Here is a 19,904-nt window from a genome sequence, read left to right as displayed (position 1 = left end):
GGCAATGGGAAGGCTTGGATTCGGTTTGCCTGATTGCTAGGGCTTGTAAGCACCTGCAGGCAGAGCAGAGCATGCGCTGCAGGGCACCGAACACAGGCACGCATCAGCGCCTAAAAACCTCCTCACAACATGGCGAAGAGAGAACCCGGATTCGGTTTGCCTGATTGATAGGACTTGTAAGAAACTGTGGCAACTCTAGCAAGCAGAGCAGAGTGTGTGCCGCGGGGCACCGAAGACAGGCGCGTATCAACGCCAAAAATAAAAAGAAAGGGGGATCTGTGGGGAGCAACTGGGAGCAACTCGGACTAGACTAAGTTACTGGAATTAAGACTTATTCTATGCATCTGCTTTCCCACAATATGGCACTGAGAAGGGAAACAGCTTCTACACAGCTGCCTCCAGTTCAACCAATAAACTGTGGGACCTGCTCCTGATTGGAGGAGAGCAGCGTACTCGGCGTGTGGGCAGCCGAGTTGGGATTGGTGGAAGAGGACTATAAAGGAGGAGAGAGACGGCATGCACCAGGAACATCTAAGGGGAACACCTGTGCAGCCCCCGAGAGAGCCGGCCGGCGGTGTGCCGCTCCCCCACGGAAGTGGGGAATGTGGCAGGGGGAACCGCCCTTCCACGGAGGTGGAAGGGACGGTAGCCAACCCGGGAAGAACCAGCAGCAAACCCGGGAAGGGCCGAGCAGACGAAAGAACAGCGCAGGGTCCTGTGTCGTTCCTCCACGAAGAGGGGGAGCAACACATACGAATGGACTCCTGATCAGTAGGGCTACTGTCCTTATAGGATTTTATTTTTTATTTATTTAACGGGTAGAGTTACAGTCAGTGAGAGGCAGAGACAGAGAGAGAGGTCTTCCATCCACTGGTTCACTCCCCAAATGGCAGCAACGGCTGGAGCTGCACCAATCTGAAGCCAGGAGCCAGGAGCTTCTTCCGGGTCTCCCACACGGGTACAGGGTCCCAAGGAGTTGGGCCATCTTCCACTGCTTTCCCAGGCTATAGCAGAGAGCTGGATTGGAAGAGGAGCAGCCGAGACTTGAACCAGTGTCCATACGGGATGCCAGTGCCACAGGCAGAGGATTAACCTACTGCGCCACAGTGCTGGCCCCAGGGTTAGTGTCCTTATAAGAAGAGAAGGTGATGCTGGGAGAATGCACAGAAGACAGGCCATGGGAAGACACACAGAGAAGGTGCCATCAGTAAGCCAAGGAGAGGCCTCAGGAGAATCCAAACCTGCAGGCACCTTGATCTTGGATTTCCACCTCCAGAGCTCTGGAAAATAAATGTCTGTTGCTTAAGCCACTCAGGCTGTGCCATACCATTCAGGCAGCTTGAGCAGAGCCACAGAGCAGGAAGCTCTGTTCATGTGCTCCTCCCACCTTTCAGCATTTCTCACCCCCGCTTTCTCCTTGCACAGGCAATCACCTAACACTCAAGCCTGGATTAGCTACCAGGAGACGTTGTCATGAATCCCATTCAGAAGGTCTGTGAGCGCTCCTGTAGTGTGATGGCCACCTCCAGGTGGGCTGTGAAAGGGCCGCACAGATGCCGCTGAAGAATTCCACCAAAGAAATGAACTCAGGTCATTGCACAAAACACTGTGGGTCTGCCATGTGGAGACACTGGTTAAAGTTCATAGCATAAAGAGACTCTGGAGCCGAAATATTGGCGTGGAAAATATTAGCAAAGCCCAAGATAGCTTAAGGAGCATTGAGAGCTATCTTCTGTCCATCCATTTAGTTGCTTGAGTTCAACAAGTTTTTTTTTTTTTTTTTTTTTTTTTTTGGCAGTGGGTGGGGGGCGGCTGGAGATTCTGAGTCTAGTTTAAACAGCGATGGTCAGAATAATTACTGCAAAATTTGCTTCATCTTAAGCCTTCCTCTGGGCCTCCACCAGGTGTTTGAGTTAGAGAGGCTTATGCTATTGACACAAAGATAGGTGGTTGCTGATTAGCCCCAGAGGGGCCCAGAGAACTGGGACAAAGCCAAACTGACTCCTGCTTCATTTTCGCATCAACTCTCAAGCTGTCAGATTGGTAATGACTGTGGAGTTTGAATGATGGTGTTGGCGTGAGAGGTTGGACAAACCCCAGATGGGTTCTTGGCCCCAGAGGACAGCCAATGGCAATAGACTTCAAGCGTAGATGCTAAATGGAATGAGCAGGGATCTGGAAGTGGTCCAGAGGAACTGACTCGTGCATCCCCCTGCGGCAGGCGCAGAAAGCGCCGCCAGTTACCTTCTCAGCCACGCTAGGCTCAGAGGGGAACATTGCGATTTTGGTCAGTAGATAAAAGTGGCAGTCATGAGTCAAAGTGGGGCCAATGATTTAATTGACGTGGATGCACTCGGACGCAGGGAAGGACAGGGAAACACAGACTTGGTTAGATTTGCCTCTACTTCCCTCCTAGCCTCCTGTCCACTCCATCAAATATGGAAATCCCAACACTTGAATGCAGGTGGTTTGGGTTAGACTATAACCACATGATAAGGTACAAAGGTAGTGCATCTAATGCATAAGTGGTCAAGCCTAGAGTCACAATTCACCGTATCGCTGTCTTCTGGCTGACGTCAGAGTTCAGACAAAGCACAGTCTCTGATTCATCTGAAACAGGATGGCATTACCCATGATTTATCTTCTAGAACCATCATGAGGATGTGTGAGTAGCGTCCAGGAAAGCGCCGTGGGCACCTTGAGGGAGCAGCAGTGCAAAACCTCTGTCCACCGAGCCCTTCCTTTGTGCTCGTCACCTTGGTCTGAAAGTAAATTGTTTGGGACTTGTTGGTCAAGAACCTGGGGCTGGAGTTCCATCAGGCTCCAGGGTGGTTGCTGGGGTAAGGCAGGTGTGAGGGGAGGGGCCTAAGGATCTTCACCGAGATCAGAGGTCTCAGGGACTTGCTGGGTCAGGGGTCCTCGGTGGAAGGTTCTCTTACTTCTGCTGGTGCCTGGTTTTGGGGAAAGGGGAACTGCTCCAAAGACTTGTCTGTGTCCCACAGTGGGAGCAGGACTTTCTTTAGCGGAGAGGGTTTTATTTCCATTCATCCTTCCATGCCACGCCTTCCTCCGTCTTCACAGTTTAACTAAGTCCCAAGAGCTTCTCCCCCTCGCTAGGCCTACAGCTTTGTGACCAGACACTTCAGCAGGGCAAGAAGGAGGTACCGTAGTCAGGGCTGGGGCGTGAGCAGAGGTGGGAGCTGCCTAGGCCGCGGGGGTGTAGGAGTGGGCGGGCTCTGTGGTGAGGTGAAAGGGGAGAAAAGCAGGAGAGAGAATGGGCATCCCTGCAGGAGTCCAGCTCGAGGACGTAAGGCGAGCACGAGCGTTTGCCATGGCCTCACTCCGCACAGTCTCTCTGACAGAGGCTGCCTTGCCCATGCCCTCTGCCGCTTAGGCAGCGTGTCTTCAGTGACACCTGCAGCTCACAGCTGTGGGCTAGTTGGCTGGTGACCAAAGCGGTTGCTGGAGACAAAGCAGTTAGATGACTCTGAGGCAATCGGACTGTCTCTTAAGAATTTAAACCCAGCAGCCGGCGCCGTGGCTCACTTGGTTAATCCTCCGCCTGCAGCACCGGCATCCCATATGGGCGCCGGGTTCTAGTCCCAGTTGCTCCTCTTCCAGTCCAGCTCTCTGCTGTGGCCCGGGAGGGCAGTGGAGGATGGCCCAAGTGCTTGGGCCCTGCACCTGCATGGAAGACTGGGAGGAAGCACCAGGCTCCTGGCTTCAGATTGGCACAGCGCCGGCCATAGCGGCCATTTGGGGGGTGAACCAGGAAGGAAGACTTCTCTCTGTCTCTCTCTCTCACTTTCTGTAATTCTACCTCTCAAATAAATAAAATGAAATCTTAAAAAAAAAAAAGAAAGAAAGAAAGGAGGTCTTGGCCTGTACAAGCGTTGGTCCGAGAAAGTGAAGTCCCTTGTCGGTTACTAACATCCAGGTCCACGGGGGCTCGGGGAGAGCTTCCAAGCCGCCAGTTCTTCCCTAGTTGAAAGGAGCGCGGAGGTGTGGCAGCCACCGGCAACATCTCATGAATTCTTGCTCCTCTCTGAGGAGCTAAACCAGGAGGGAAACAGAGAGCAGCTCATGTCAACACAGGATCTCCTCTATTATGTGCACAGCCATTGGAGATGTCCCACTCCCCCACTCCACTCCCGCCTCCCCGCAAGGCCGACATCGGCGCCTGACTGACAACACCCGCAGGTGGCCGGCCCGCTCCGAGGAGGAATCCGTTATGCAGGGACAATAAAGGAACGTGGTTCCCCCCAAATCCCTTTATCTCTCTCTCTCTGCTGCAGGAAACGTCGAAGGGCTTAGAGGGAGTCTGAGTCACATCTGTTAACACGGGGAGAAGTGGAAGGGTGCATTTCTGGAAGATTTTTCAGACAAAGCATGATGGTCCCGGGCAACTCAGCACTAGTTGCTCCTGGTGCTGGTGTTGTGATGCAGAGGGTTTAGCCACCGCCTGCGATGCCGGGATCCCACCTGAGCACTGGCTCGAGTCCCGGCTGCTCCACTTCTGATCCAGATTCCTGCTAATGGCACCTGGGAGGCAGAAGATGGCCCCTGCTATCCACGTAGGAGACGCGGATGGAATTCAGGACTCCTGACTTTGGCCTGGCCCAGTCCAGGCTATTGTAGCCATCTGGGGAGTGAACGAGTGGATGGAAGACCTCTGTCTATGTCTCTCCCTCTCTCTCTGTCATTCTGCATGTCAAATAAATACAAATATCTATTTTTTAAAAACCCACTGGTTACTCCCTCTTAAATGTATTATTGGGATCAGGCCACGCCTCCTCTTCGCAGCTTTCGTCCTGTCTGGCGTAGCTGCAAGGGGAAAGCCGCAAGGTTAACTGATCTTTCCTGGCCCCTACTCTTTCCCAAGAAGGTCACCTCTGGACTACAGTGGGCTGCACAACTCACACTACCCCTTAGCCCTTTGATGTAGACCAGGTAAGCTAAGGGAAAGGTAAAATCAGATGCAAATATGAAAGAAGGAAACATTTGCCAGCTCGTTGGGTCTAGCGGTACGAGGGATCTCCAAAAAGTTCATGGAAAATGCCTACCATGAGAAAATGGTGCAAAAATTTTTTTTTTAATTTTTTTTTATTTTTTTTGACAGGCAGAGTGGACAGTGAGAGAGAGAGACAGAGAGAAAGATCTTCCTTTGCCGTTGGTTCACCCTCCAATGGCCGCCGCGGCCGGCGCGCTGCAGCCGGCGCACCGCGCTGATCCGATGGCAGGAGCCAGGAGCCAGGTGCTTTTCCTGGTCTCCCATGGGGTGCAGGGCCCAAGCACCTGGGCCATCCTCCACTGCACTCCCTGGCCACAGCAGAGGGCTGGCCTGGAAGAGGGGCAACCGGGACAGGATCCGGCGCCCCGACCGGGACTAGAACCCGGTGTGCCGGCGCCGCTAGGCGGAGGATTAGCCTAGTGAGCCGTGGCGCCGGCCTGCAAAAATTTAAAAACATTTTTTGTACCAAAATAAACCTATATTTTAAAAAGTTTTAAAAGATTTATTTATTTATTCAAAAGAGTTGGGGCCGGCGCCGTGGCGCAGTAGGCTAATCCTCCGCCTGCGGTGCTGGCATCCCATATGGGCGCCGGTTCTAGTCCCAGCTGCTCCACTTCTGATCCAGCTCTCTGGTATGGCCTGGGAAAGCAGTAGAAGATGGCCCAAGTCCTTGAGCCCCTGCACATACATGGGAGACCAGGAGGAAGCACCTGGTTCCCGGCTTTGGACCGGCATAGCTCCGGCCATTGCGTTGTGGTCATTTGGGGAGTGAACCAGCGGAAGGAAAACCTTTCTCTCTGTCTCTCCCTCTCACTGTCTGTAACTCTACCTCTCAAATAAATAAATAAAATCTTAAAAAAAAATAATTACAGCAAGAGACAAACATACACACAGAAAGGAGAGATCTTCCATCCACTGGTTCACTCCCTAGATGGCTACAACAGCCAGGGCTGGGCCAGGTCAAAGCTCGGAGCTTCATCTGGGTCTCCCATGTGGGTAGCAGGGGCCCAAACACTCGGGCCATCTCTGCTGCTCTTCCAAGGTCTAATCCAGCAGGGGGCTGGATTAGGAGTGGAGCAGCCGGGACACAAACTATTGCCCATATGGGATGCCAGAGCTGCGGGTGGCAGCTTTACCCACTATGCCACAATGGCAGCTCTAAACTTATTTAATTCTATTTTCCCACTAGCATTTCAAGATACCTCGTATATGGCAGGCACAACAAGTGTTCACTACTATCTAGCTCCACTTGCCTTCTGAATCCAGGACAAGTGTGAAGTTAGGTGGGGGCTATGTGATGGCTTGGCCATGACAGTGGACGTGGTGTGGGTCATTTCTCGAGGGGAGAGTTTAACTGTCCACACTCCGTCGCTCTCCCAGCTGTGCCAGCTGTGGAAGTGCGTGCTTGTCCCGGAGTACAAGGCTGTGTCACTACACGGCGGGCGAGTCCGCAGCATCTCTGAGATGTGCACAGACTTCACCCGAAGTCAGGGGGATTTGGGAAGGGGTTGTTTGTCGGGCAGCATCCTGACCTATACCGAGTGATCTACTGACTCTCCTCCCTGATCTGTCTGGAGTTCTCGAAGGTCTGTCCTCATCCCAACGCCGTCCTCCCTGCAACTCAGAGAGGCAGGTGCAGTGGGTTCACCTGCAGGGTGATGGGCTCCTTCCTTCCCTTGAGCAAAAACTGCCTCTCTGGATTCTGTAGTGGGAATAAGAAAATCCTTCCACAGGACAAAAGTGATGGCTACGATACCGAAACCAGAGCTTGGAAAAAACGAGCCTGCCAAATCATTCTCAGGCCACATTTTTTCCCTTGCCTTCGCCGACTTCTCCTCCATTACCTAATCCTTCTCTTCCATTTCCAGAATTCTCACTTGGCAATCCTGGTTTTGCTGGCCAAACCTTTACAGTCCTGACTCTGAGCAGTAACTGCGATGGGTGCAGTAGGGAACCCGAAAGACATTATGCGTCGAGTTCAGCATCACTGAGCTGATCCAGAAATGTTCACTCTGTGGGCTGGCAGGGAGTCCGTGCTTCTGAGTCCTCCCGAGACTGCGGGACCTCAAGAGGACAGACAGGAGCTGGCAAAGTAGGGGAGAGAACGCTGGACTCTGGGGGTGAGTGTTTAGCATACATCGGAGTGCCTGGGTTTGAGTCCTCACTCCATTCCTGATGCATCTTCCTGCTAATGCAGATCCTGGGAGGCAGCAGTGATGGCTCAAGTGGTCGGGGGCTCAAGTGGTCGGGTCCCTACCACGTACGTGGGAGACCCAGATTGAGTTGCTGGCTCCTGGCTTTGCTGCTGGCTGTCACAGGCATTTGGGGAGTGAATGAATACATGGGAGATCTCTCTGTCTCTCTCATATAAATAATGGTTTAAAAATGTAAAAGAAAAAGAAACACCCTTAGTAGGCATCTGGCCGGAACTGCCATCCTCCAGTAACTTGGCAAAATGATGCCCACAAAGGGAAGGACAGGAGGCACCTGACACATTCTCTAGGCCTTGTAGGAAACATGGAGTTGTTCTGTTGCCACATATGAGAGGACTTTAAAACATTCAGGGAAAAGTGGAATTAAAAGAGAAGTTCATTTTGGTGCAAAAAAAATTCAAAATCCATGCCCAGTTTTTCTATAATATTCATTTTTCATAATTTTTGAAGACTCTCATATGCATAGATTTCAATATTTTAGACCCAAATAAACTTCTCATTTCATTTTCCATGAACTTTTTGAAGTGCTGCGTGCATGTGAGTCTGCAAGGAAGGTGGCCTGACAGACACTGAGGGAATGCACAGGTTGCTCTGGTAACACAGGAAGAGGCTGGGGCATTACCCAGCATGCTGTGGGCTCTGTAAACAAACAAGGACAAGGTTCTTGCGAAGCACTGAGTGTGTAAGCACTCTGAGCCGAGACAGCTTCCTGAACCGCGAGAAGGACGATGTCAGGAAAAGAAGGAAGCCGCAGAGGAAGGTACCCGGGTTCCAGGCAAGTGCCAGCCTGCCCTGCCCGAACCAGCAGAAAGGAGCCGGAGCTGCTGGAAGCTAGTCTCATGAATTCATGGCATCGTATGGGTTAAAAAAAATACACGCTCAGCATACACAGGCGGTGCTTCCGGCTGTCTCGGCCACGTGCCTGGTCCGAGAGGCCTGTCCTGCAGCAGGAGAGGACTAGGTAGAGCACTGGCCTCGTGTTTTCCAGGGTCAAAGGAGCAGTATCGGGGCGGGGGGGAGCCACTGAACCCTGGACATTTGGGATGGACGTATGCACTCGTCTTACCTCTGTTAGACACTTTCCAGGACAATTCTATCGTGTGAACTCTTTAGCTTTCTTTCTTGGCCGATGATGAACGTGGAGACGGACTGAAGTAGGAGGTCCCAGAACAAATGACCTCTTCCCCAGAGTAGGGGAGGAAGAGTAATATCTTTTCTTTATTCATCACAAGTTTTGTGGAGGAGACCCCATAACAAAAGATGGAGCCCCAACAGAAAAGCATATACGCATATGATACCTTTTTCTTCTTTTAAACCGAAGGGACCCATCTGATAGCAGCTCAGAACCAAAACCAGTAAGGTTTTGATGATTTAACCATGGACACAAGAGATAGCTTCTCCCCTAAAGCTGGGAACAGTTAGAATGGGGGTACAACCCCCATTTCTGTCTTCTTACACTCCTGGGGGTCCAACATGAGGCTGCCTGCCTGCTCAAGCAAAACCCTGAGAAGCAGAAAGCTGTTATTGGGACGCAAATGGGACCCACAAGGAAACAGCCAGCGGAATCAGTTGCTCAGTTTTGATCAAAGTGGACCACGGTGTGCACAGCACTGTAGAGCATGAACAGGAGACGTGACACAGTAAGGACTTGATTCTAGTAGGGGGGTCCCAATGCAAAGGCTCAGAAGGTTTAACGCCTGCCTTGAAGCCCCAGACTTTGCCCGACGCCTCAGTCACAAGCCTCCTGCCAGCAGGAGCGGGTAGGCAGGGTGCTCTACTGGAAACGACTAAATTATCCTACGGGTCAACACTTGATTTATTTGCTAATTGACTGGCCCAGCTTTGGGCTTTAAACCTAAAGAAATCATTTCATCCTTTATTAAATCATCCCTTATTGAATCTCACTCTTTGTTCTGCAGGGCGCACAATATACCAATGAAACTTGAATTTACACTACAATAGTTATGGCACTAATGACCCTCCAAATGCCGCTAACGCCATACATGCTCAACTTCTCCACTGGCTCTGAAGCTGTCAATGAATTCTGAGGCTCTGACCTCCCTCTGACACAACAGCAGACCCCCACGCCCACGCCCACCCCCGCTCTCCCTATCATCCCATGATTTCCTTTCTGAATCGGTTACTCTTTGGAGACCCCCAATTCCTTTACACCCACTCTTTTTATTTGGCGGACAATACTTTATTGGGAAATGTCTGCTCCTGTAATTACAAATCTTGTTAGTTCTCCTCCTCCTCTCCCCAGGGGGACTGGGGACTTTAATTAATTAATGGGGTTAAACTGCTTTGAGGTGCCTGGCTAAAAGGTGCTATGTAAGTGCAAATTATTATATTCTTATGCCTGTGGACATGGCTGAGGGTCGCAAAGCCCTCAGCCCTACACACTAGAGACCAGAGACAAAGGCTTCTTCCTCTTCACCTTCCCTGCCGGCTCAATGGTCCAGGAGCAAATCTGTTACCATCTCAACAGCAACCAACTAATTAATCCCCATTATGTTGGCTTCCGGTCCCTCTTCTAAGCAGCACGGTCCTGTTTCATTTCACAAATCAAGCCCCGGCAGTTCTAGACAAAGGTCACAGCATCCCTGTGGCCTCTGTTGGGGGAGAGAGAGAGAGAGAGAGAGAGAGAGAGTGTGAGTGAGTTTGAAAAACTTGTTATGAATCACCCCAACTTCCCGCCAGCAATCTAAAGCAGCAGCAGCCCTCTCCACACTGATGGCCCACCGAGCCAATGGCCTCCCACACCACAGCCGCCCAGAAACAGGAAGGGCGTGGGTTAAGGCCCCGCAGCCAAGCCAGACCGCTGAGAGCGTGGACAAAGCGGGAGGAAGAGGTCATCCAGGAGCTCTTCTTGGGCTTCTCCTGAGAAAGCCAGCTGCCCTCCGTAGCCAGGAAGCGCTCACAAAGGCCGCCCCGGCCTGTGAGTTGGATGTTTTGTGCTACACCTAGCACACCGGGGCCCTGCACAAATGCCTGAGCCTGCCACGAGGATGGCCGCCATTGAAAGCTGCGCGGCAGGGGAGAGACGTAGCCGCCCTTTGTCTGCGAGGCTGTGGGCGAGCCCCGGGGGGCATGTCTTCCTGGCCTTCATTTATCCTCGCATTGAAGGGCGCCTTCAGGACATGGGTCAGTCGCTGTGGGAAAACGATTTGGAGAGCCACAAAAGAAGCTGGCCCGGGGGGGGGGGGGGGGGGGCTTCAGAATTCAGCAAACATCTGGACGCGGAAGGCCAGGTTCTCAAGCAGCCTAGCAGGGCGGACGTCGGCAGAGAGAAAGGGCAGCGTGCGCACGGCCAGCTCGCGGTCCTGTGGGGACAAGGACGCCCCAGTAGGTAGAAGGGAAGATTGTTGTTTTTCAAAAGCTCCTGGATCTGTCAGTTTTTTGTGAGCGCAGTTCGTGTGTCGGTTCTCAGGGCTCGTGTGAGGAAACACAAGTTTCACAGGGCTGGCGGGAGGCACCTGATGGATGGCCCGATGCAATGCGTGCTGAGAATAACCCGAGCTTGCACAGGCCCGTTATGGTGGCTGTTATTTAGCATTTCTGTCATCCTCTGGGTCCGTAAAGCACCTTATTAGTCAAGGGAACTTACTGGAGTCTCCTCGTTTAAACGGAGCACTCGTTTACGCTCCGTCACACGGTGAAATTCAGGATCTGAACTCTTGACTCTCAATGTTCCCTTTATTGTTGATGCAATCCATTTAGAACACATTAGTCAGCATGATTCAACATTTGTCACTAATCAGCATTAGTGATGGAACTAATCAGCATTCCCCAGGGTCCCCAGATCTACCCTCAAATGGCGAAAGAAATTGGCCTGTGTCAGGGGACAATGGAATTGTGGCTTTTGTCCGTCCTCTGGAGCTGAAGTCCGAGTCAAGTCCTGCGGACTCTCGGGAGCCCTCGCGGCCACCCTGGACGGAACGTTCTCTTTCCATATCCCATTTCTGAACCTCGATATGACCTGGCACCGTTGGCACTTGATTATACAACTAGATAGTCTCCAACTACATTTTTGAGTTACTAAAAGGACCCTTCTTTCCCCTCCCCAACCTCGCCTCTGAGAACTAATCTTTGCAAACAGTAGATGCTCAATAAATACTTGCTGAGCTGAACTCACTGAAATGGAGCTTAAATCATATTCCAGAAAGAACACCAAGTCCTTTTTGGAAGAGATTTTTGAAGGAAATCCATAACCTGAATCGATTTAACATGTTTTCATGTTATTATTACCTGGGCATTTTCACAAATGCAAATTGTTAACTCTACAAAGATAGCCAAATGGCTCCCAGGTTCTGAGAGAGCAGTGTGGCTCCAAGCTAACGACGGTTCAGGCCATGGAATAAAATTTTTCTCTAGGACCTTGTTCCAAATAACATTTTGTTCCATGTTGAAAAATAAAAGTGCAGATGGGAAAAAACACTTTGGAAAAAAAATATGTTTAGTCTGTGACTTTGGATACTAGTTCGTACCTTGCCTTATGCCATAAGCACTCATGGCTCCCATCCAAGTTTCTTTCTTGCATACCGCATGACAGCAAAACACACGTAAAGTCCTGATCTACAGGAAAGTCTATTCTAGAGCAAGGAACAAGATTTCGGGGTGTTGATCTTTGAGCTGTGATAGCCTGCTTCTCTGTTCTACATTTTGGAACTAAGAGGGAGGGTCCTGACAGCATTTTTAACACACAGCATTTCTGTTGCATTTCAAGAGTTATCACTCTGTCGCACAACAAGCCCAGCCCTAGGGTCTGTACTATTGCACCCTGGGGCCTAATCTCTACATTGTGCTTCTCAGCGAGGACTGAACCATGACATACCCATTTTCTTCCTTTCTCTCATGGTATCGGAACTCCCTCAAATTCAGCTGGATACACGGCCACTTGGACTAATAACTACATTTTCAGTCTTTCTTGCTACAAATATACAGATTGGCCAACAGGATATAAACAGAAATAATGTGTGTCACTTCTGGTCAGTGACCTTAAAGGAAGGAGGATGATTTGATGACTTCCCTCCCACCACCATTCTGCATCCCACACAAATCCTGCTACTGGGATGCTGAGCCATCCTGGGCCGTGACAACAAGAGCGACACCCCAGGCCTGATGGAGCCACAAGCCAATAGCTTGGGTCCTTGGACAAACACATAGAGCTGAGCTGCCATGCCAGCTCTGGACTGGCTGTGTTCTTCCACGGTGCTATGTAAGGAAGCAGTCACCCTCTCTAACTCATATGCCACCATTAGTTTTGATAGCATCTAAACACCAGCCAAATGTACAACCCAGGTATTCTCAGGGAGTTTCTTTTTTTTTATTTTTTTATTTATCTGACAGAGTTAGACAGTGAGAGAGACAGAGAGAAAGGTCCTCCCTCCGCTGGTTCCCCCCCGAAATGGCCGCCACGGCCGGAGCTATGCCGGTTCGAAGCCAGGAGCCAGGTGCTTCTCCTGGTCTCCCACGCAGGTGCAGGGCCCAAGCACTTGGGCCATCCTCCACTGCACTCCCAGGCCACAGCAGAGAGCTGGCCTGGAAGAGGAGCAACCAAGACTAGAACACGGCGCCCATATGGGATGCAGGCGCCGCAGGCGGAGGATTAACCAAGTGAGCCACGGCGCTGGCCCTGTCAGGGAGTTTCTTGAAGGATCATTCTATCAGTGTGACACATACGTTTTAGCCTAGAATCCCAAGATTCAACATTCAGGACGACTAAAATATCTCAGTCAAGGTCCATGGAGCCTGAAAGACAAGTTGCCATGTTGGAAAAGGCGGGGACCCAAAACATTTATGATTTTCTAAAATCTTAGGGGTCCAGGTGAAATACTTGGAAAGGACCACAAATCTGATTTTAAGGACGTGAAAGTCAGTCCATTTTCTGGAACTCAGGGCCTTCACTTAGAAACCGAGTGTAGGGGGAGACTCTCTTCTCCCTGGGAGGGGTGTGTATATATATTTAAGATTTTATTTATTTATTTGAGAGGTTGAGTTACAGACAGTGAGAGGGAGAGACAGAGAGAAAGGTCTTCCTTCCGCTGGTTCACTCCCCAAATGGCTGCTATGGCCGGAGTTGCGTCGATCCGAAGCCAGGAGCCAGAGCTTCTTCCGGGTCTCCCACGTGGGTGCAGGGGCCTAAGGACTTGGGCCATCTTCTTGCTTTCCCAGGCCACAGCAGAGAGCTGGATCAGAAGAGGAGCAGCTGGGACTTGAACTGGTGCCCATATGGGATGCCGGTGCCGCAGGTGGGGGATTAACCTACTGTGCCACAGTGCCGGCCCCAGGAGGAGTGTGTATGTTAACCCTGGGACAAGCAAAGTGATTTTGATCAGTTAATCCCCAAAGTACATGCATAAAGCACACACACTGTGCAGAAGCTCTTTCTAGAGCTATGAGGCTACAGAAAGCTCCGAAGGTGGAGACAAAAGAGGCATCCATAAAGAATGCATTAGAATATCATCCATGGGAGCGTGATCATAAACCCGCAGTTACACACGGCGGCACAGAAACTGGTCTACCACTCCAGAGGCTGCCATAGCCTTGGCAGCTCAGGGCAAGAACTGTGGGTGATCACTGACGTCATAAACAAGAGGTCAACTGTTAAATCAACAACAGGAGTCACTGTGCACTTGCTCCCCATGTAGGACCTCTGTCCTTAATGAGTTGTACTATGAGAATTAACAGTAAAACTAGTCTTCAAACAGTACTTTATACCTTGTGTGGGTGCAAACTTTTGAAATATTTACTTAGTATACAGTTGATCTTCTGTATATAAAGATAATTCAAAATGATTTTTAATGAAGAATGGGATAGGAGAGGGAGTATGAAGTGGGATGGTTTGGGGGTGGGACAGCGGGTATGGAAGGAAGAACCGCTTATTCCAATGAATATGAAATTTATATTTATTATGTAAAATTATATATAATTATTATATACTATATGTAAACTATAATATAATGTATATTATATAAATTATAATATATAAATTATATTTATATTCCATATACCTATAAAATTTATATTTATTAAATAAAAGCTTTCAAAAAAAAAAGAAAGAAAGAAACTGGTCTGTCATCTCCAGAGGGAGTGTCCTTTAGTAAAACTCTTTGGAGAACAATTTGGGAAATACACAGTCAAGGTGAGAATGGGCACGTCCTCTGACCAGCCATCCCATTTTTGAGCGTTCCCTCAAGAAACCCTCACAGCCACATGCACGAGTAGGAATTCAGACACAGAGAAGTGAGTGTCGTGTGGTGTAGTCACACAATGGACGTGGATCCCTCAAGTCAAGTGAAAGATCAATGTGGGGATCGATGCAGATACATCACAGACACATTGTGGTTAGTGACAGAGGCACGCTGGGAGAGGGTGTGCGTGGGAAGCCGTCTGTGCAGATTCGGAGTGCACGCTACACAAACCCTGCTCCAATGTGTGCATTCACAGCGACGCAGGACAGGTTTTGAGGATGGAGGGGAAGACACACCACGCCTTGGAGAGCTGAGACTCCTGTGCGGTGTGGCGGGGCAGAGGGACACGGAGTAGAGAAAGGTAAAAGGGGTTTTAAGCTTTGTCAAGTTTTACTGCTGTAATTTAAAAAAAAAATAGGAAGCCAATAGGACAAAATTTTTGACATTTGTTAATTCTGGGTGTTTAACTTCTGCAAAATTCCTGTTCTATGGTATTCTATACTGTTCTATCCTAAAATTATTTTCCCATATTGGGATGGGTATTTGGCACTGTGGTTAGGATACAGATTGGGATGTTCCCATCCCAAATCAGGGTGCCTGGTTCAAGTCCTAGCTCCTCTGTTTGTGACCCAGCTTCCTGCTAATGAGTACCTTGGGAGGCAGTGGTGATAGCCCAAGCTCTGTGTCCCTGCCCAAGCACTGTGTCCCTGCCCAAGCTCTGTGTCCCTGCCCAAGCTCTGTGTCCCTGTCCAAGCTCTGTGTCCCTGCCCAAGCACTGTGTCCCTGTCCAAGCTCTGTGTCCCTGCCGCTTCACGTGGGAGACCTGGATCGAGTTCCTGTCTCCTGGCTTCAGTCTGGCCCAGCCCTGGCCGGTGTAGGCATCTGGGGAGTGAGCCAGCAAACAGGGAATCTCTGCCGCTCTTTGTCTTCTGCCTTTCAAATAAAAATGAAAATAAATACATCAAAACTGTTTTAAAAATTACTTTTCCACACTGACATCAAAATCTCTTTGAGGCTAATAGCCAGAGGATAAAGAATAAATGAAGTGTAAGACCAGCGGGGGAAGACGTCCTGGAGAGGGGATGGAAAGGGAGTGTTAAGAGGAGACCGGAGCTGGCGTTGTGGCACAGTGGATTAAGCCACCAAGTGTGATGCTGGCATCCATCCCATATCACGGTACCAGTTAGAATCCAGGCTGCGCTGCTTCCCAGCCGGCTCCCTGCTAATGTACCTGGGAAGGCAACAGGTGATGTCCCAAGTGCTTGGGCCTCTGCCATCCATGTGGGAGACTAGGATGGAGTTCCTGGCTTCAGCCTGGCCCAGCCCTAGCCATTGTAACCATCTGAGGAGTGAACCAGCTGATGGAATAGCTCTCCCTCTCTCTCTGTCTCTCTCTCCCTCTCTGTTTCTCTCTCCCTCTCCGCTGCTCTGCCTTTCAAATAAATAAAATTAACCTTAAAACAAAATAACAAGGAGGAGCCAGCACTGGGCAGGTGGGAGCCCTTCCTCATTTCCCCTGGGAAACCTCACACCAAGAGGCAGCAGCAAGGGACAAAGTTGTAGCCTGGATGAGCGTTTTGGGGCTGCAATGGCACCTGGTTGGCTGGGGACAACATGAGCTGTGCACTCTCTCCTCTTCCCTGTGATCTCTGGGAGAGGAGTTCCCTCTCTCTGCTTCTCTGATCTCCAGGGCTGTGGGTGGGTGTGGGGGTGTGTGTGAGGGGGTGTATTTACCATACAGACTCCTCCTCCGTACCTGCACGGAAACAGACTGGTATCTCCTGGGTCACCGTGAGTCCCCGAGGCAGAAACACTGAAATCTGATGAGCTCAGAGGGTGGTATTTGGGGGGAAAGAATTTCTCAATAAATCACCCAGTTGGCTTAGAAACTAAGAAAATGGGGTGGAAGAATTCGCCGCAACTTTGTGACAAGGGAACAAACAGAGGAGATTAATGCCTCCCCCAATATGCCTCAAAAGGTGATCAAACAAACCAGTGTTGATGGCAAAGGCAAAGCCAGAAAGACAAGGCACAGAGCTTCCCAGCTCCAAAACATCACTGCTTCTTGGTTTTCTGCTGGCTGCTGAGTGGCCTTAGAAAGAAGAAATTAGCTTCATTTCTAGAACCTTCTCTGGAAGGTGCCCTGGTCTCCTTTGAGGTTCCCTGGCCCATCCCAAGGTTCACGCTGCTCATGCAAACCTAAACCTAGCACCAGAATTCACTGGATTCTCAATTTTATAAAAATAATACACTTCTGTCTTACTGAGAAGCTAAGATATCTCCTGTCCTGTTGAAAATAGTCACATTTTTATAAAATTTTATTTATTTGAGTGGCATACAGAGAGACAAAGAGAGCTCCTATCTGCTGGATCACTCCCCAAATGCCCCAAAGGGCTGAGACCTGGAAACTCAGCCCAGGTCTCCCATGTGGCTGGCAGGGGCCCCCAATTCCTTGAGCCATTACTGCTGCCTCCCCGTCCTGCATTAGCAGGGAGCTGGACTCAGAAGGTGGAGCCTCAACCCCTCACACTCAGATATGCGATAGGGGCATCTCAGTGGCCTAGCGAAACGCCGCGCCTGGCTTTGGCTTCTTTCAAATGCTCCTCTGGATTCCTGAAGAAAAGCACAAGGAGTCAGCAAGGGGCCCTTTGAACCAATCGCTCACCCTCCAGGGCGGTCCCTTCCTTAGGAGTCCACAGGTGTTCGGCCCTTGAGCCCCATTGGAAGTCTGGCTCCTTCTGGGAGCACAGGCCCGGGTGTCCCCTAGGCCTCCTGTAGTGTCAGCAACCAGCCTGCCCTGGAGCCCCTGCTGTACTTTTGGTGGCACAACATTTGGGGCTCCTTGAGGAAACAAAAGATAGGACGACCACAGAGGTGGGGTTCCCTGTGAACACTTGCTTCCCTCCTGCAGCCCAGTAGGCGTGCCGCCCCATTAAAGCCACTCCCCAAATCCTGCACCTGCGCTTCCCTCACTGTCTGGCCCTGCTCCCCTCCCAGCCCTCGAAGCTTCCATTTGGTGGCCACTGGGACTTCTGTGTTGAACCCAGCGGGCAAAAGGAAGAATGGATTCATGGGATCCCCCTACTCCCATGCACCCCTCTCCCACTTGGGATGCACAAAGGGGCTGAACCTGCCTCCGCCTGGGACCTGAGCCCCTCTCTGAGTCCGATTTGCTGGGAAGCTGGCGGCTATGAGCTGCTCCCCTCTTCTTTGGGAACCAAGTATTTCCAGGGCCTTGGGCCCAGCTGAGAAAGGCCAGGACCTGCACAGGAGCGGGACAGACAAAGCAGATGCCCACGCGACCCTATTACCATGTTAATGGCCCGGGTCCCTGGCCTCCTGAAGATGCTGGAAGGCTGGGTTTACTTTCTTTTACTTTCCCTCTCTTTCTTTCTTCTCTTTTGCACAAGGAGAATAGTTCCGCTTCCTATTTTACTATGACAATAGCATGGGCCGGCTCCTTCAAGTGTTTCAAAAAGCTGGCCTGAGAAATCTCCAGCCAGCCCCTCGGTCTCCCCAGCTCGCCCTTTTATTGTCCCCTGCCCTCCCAGGGAACAAAGGCAGGGGAGGGAGGAAGGCCCCCGCTTGCTGCCTGTTGTCAGCAGCCTAATCCTTGAGAGGGGGAACGGCCTGGGGAGCCCGTGAATTGAGTTTCCGCCCTCACCTTTTATCCCCTGCCTGCGCCCTGCACTCAGGGGTTCTTCAGGTATTCAGGCGGCTGGGATGGCGGGGCTCGCTGGGGATGAAAGACCCTGGGGGAGCATTCCCACATTCCCTGACAGCCCCCGCCCCCGGGGCGGCCCCAAGACCCTTCCTTCTCCTCACTCCCGCTAGGCCCTATCACAAAGAACAGATGTCAAGGCAGGCAGGCGGGCAGTGTCCCTCTTCACCCGCCCAGGAGCTGCCCGTCCCCTTCCAGTCCCCTCGCAGTCTGCACACACCTCACACATGTGTTCCCCACCCCACCCAGGGCTGCTGCACCAGCCTCCACGCCAGCCCGCAGCTCTCAAGCCAGGAAAGCTCCTTGGCCTTGACTGCTGGTGCCTTTCCAAGTCCACCACCCAGAGTTCAAGGGTTTCTTTACTTTAAACCTGGGGAATGGTGCAGGTGTCTTTTAGCTGGGTCATCTGGCAAGAATGGGGTGGCGGCAGAGGGATGGGTGGGGAATCGGCTTTTATGTTCCGGTGTGGACACCTCAAGGGCACCAGTGTACTGAGCTGAGAGAAGGGTGGGCTCCTCATCTGGGGGAGGCAGATAAAGCTGGGAGAGGGGACAGAGATCACCCAGGCCAGCTACTACAGTCCGAGCGGGCAGAACATTTAACACCGAAGCCCCAGACACGGACTCAGAACGCACGCACCCACACACGTGCACACACACACACACACACACACTCGATGCTCTATGAAGCCACACAACCTGTGGGATCTAATCCGAGATTTTCTGTTCTTTCCTTCCTTCCCTCCCCCGACTCCTCCTCTTCCTTCCTTCCTACCTCCCCAAATGCCAGTGGTGACTCATCAATTTCATTTCAACCCACTGGGGGGTTGCAACAGGGCTTTGAACGCCTGGAATGAAGGTGACCATTTGCATTTTCAAGCTGACAAAACTAGGTCCTGGGAGATTTCCTGAAGATCCTGCCAGAGCTGGAACTGAAACCCAAGGGTTCTTTTGGATAAAGCAGGGACCCTTGTTTTTCTGGGGTAGAAGAACTCCTTTTTTGTTTCCCCAAACTCTTTAGCAGCACAAAGCAAGAAGGTGCGGTGGGGGAGGCAGAGGTCCCTGTGCCATGGCATGGCTGAGTGTCCAAGCTCTCAGAGAGGGGTGTGGGTGGGGGCGGGGAATGGAATCAAGAGCTCAGGCAGCACCCAGGCGAGGTTCCGAGGTCTCCCGGGCGATTTTTTTTGCAGGTTGGGGTTCTTGCACCAGGAGAGTTTCCTGAATCTCCCTCCTGGGCACACAGCTTCTCGCCAGCCTCCCTTAATCACCCATTTTCTCCTTTGCTTTCCGACTTTTCTCTGATACGCCTTTCTTGTCCTTTTTTCCTTTTTTTTAAACCTCTTCCAGTTGGTTTTATCTCTAGTCTCTCCTTTCTCTTCCCTGTCAGAACCGTGATCCTAGCAATGGACATCAGAGAGGTAACTCAATGCATCTTGTTCCTGCAAATACTGTCTCCCAGGTTACTCAAAGCAGACCAGACTTTAGGAAGGCTGTTTGCCAGTGATCCAGGCACAAGAATCGTATCACGGCCGGGTGGGTGGAACTGCCTCTTCGCCTCCTGCATTTATCTTCCATAGAATTTCTTGAGACCTTCATCCACGTTGGCTGTTTGCTAGACCTCTAATCTTTTAAGAAAGCCTCTGAAAATGAAGAGCTCAGAGCCGCACTGTGCACTGGGTAAACACAAGTCTGGCTTTCTGATTGCTTGTTAGTTACACACCCTTAGAGAGCGCAGAACAAAGGGGCCTACTGTTTGCCTTGCTTAAT

At 51.0% G+C, this 19,904-nt stretch overlaps 1 protein-coding gene across 11 annotated transcripts in view; it reads right to left on the bottom strand.

The window, feature by feature from the left end:
* The window catches only part of RAD51B (RAD51 paralog B), a 682,004-nt gene that overhangs the window by 41,496 nt on the left and 620,604 nt on the right, over positions 1-19,904 (bottom strand). For 5 of the 11 annotated variants that reach the window (XM_051826348.2, XM_002719555.5, XM_051826345.2 and 2 more), the window contains one exon: positions 9,403-9,836. The exons of 3 other annotated variants lie outside the window; for them this stretch is intronic. Coding sequence is in view for 3 of the 8 variants with exons in the window: in XM_051826343.2 (XP_051682303.2) it covers positions 9,783-9,836 (54 nt within the window). In the remaining 5 variants the exon portion in view is untranslated. Of the gene's footprint in view, positions 1-9,402; positions 9,837-12,528; positions 13,535-19,904 lie in introns of those variants that run through there. 3 more of the 11 variants (XM_070065142.1, XM_051826344.2, XM_051826337.2) reach the window with 1 other exon arrangement.

This window comes from Oryctolagus cuniculus, chromosome 20, assembly GCF_964237555.1.
Source record: "Oryctolagus cuniculus chromosome 20, mOryCun1.1, whole genome shotgun sequence".
Taxonomy (NCBI): Eukaryota; Metazoa; Chordata; class Mammalia; order Lagomorpha; family Leporidae; genus Oryctolagus; species Oryctolagus cuniculus.
Note: the sequence above shows the minus strand (reverse complement) of the source record. Positions and strands in the feature narration are given on the sequence as shown.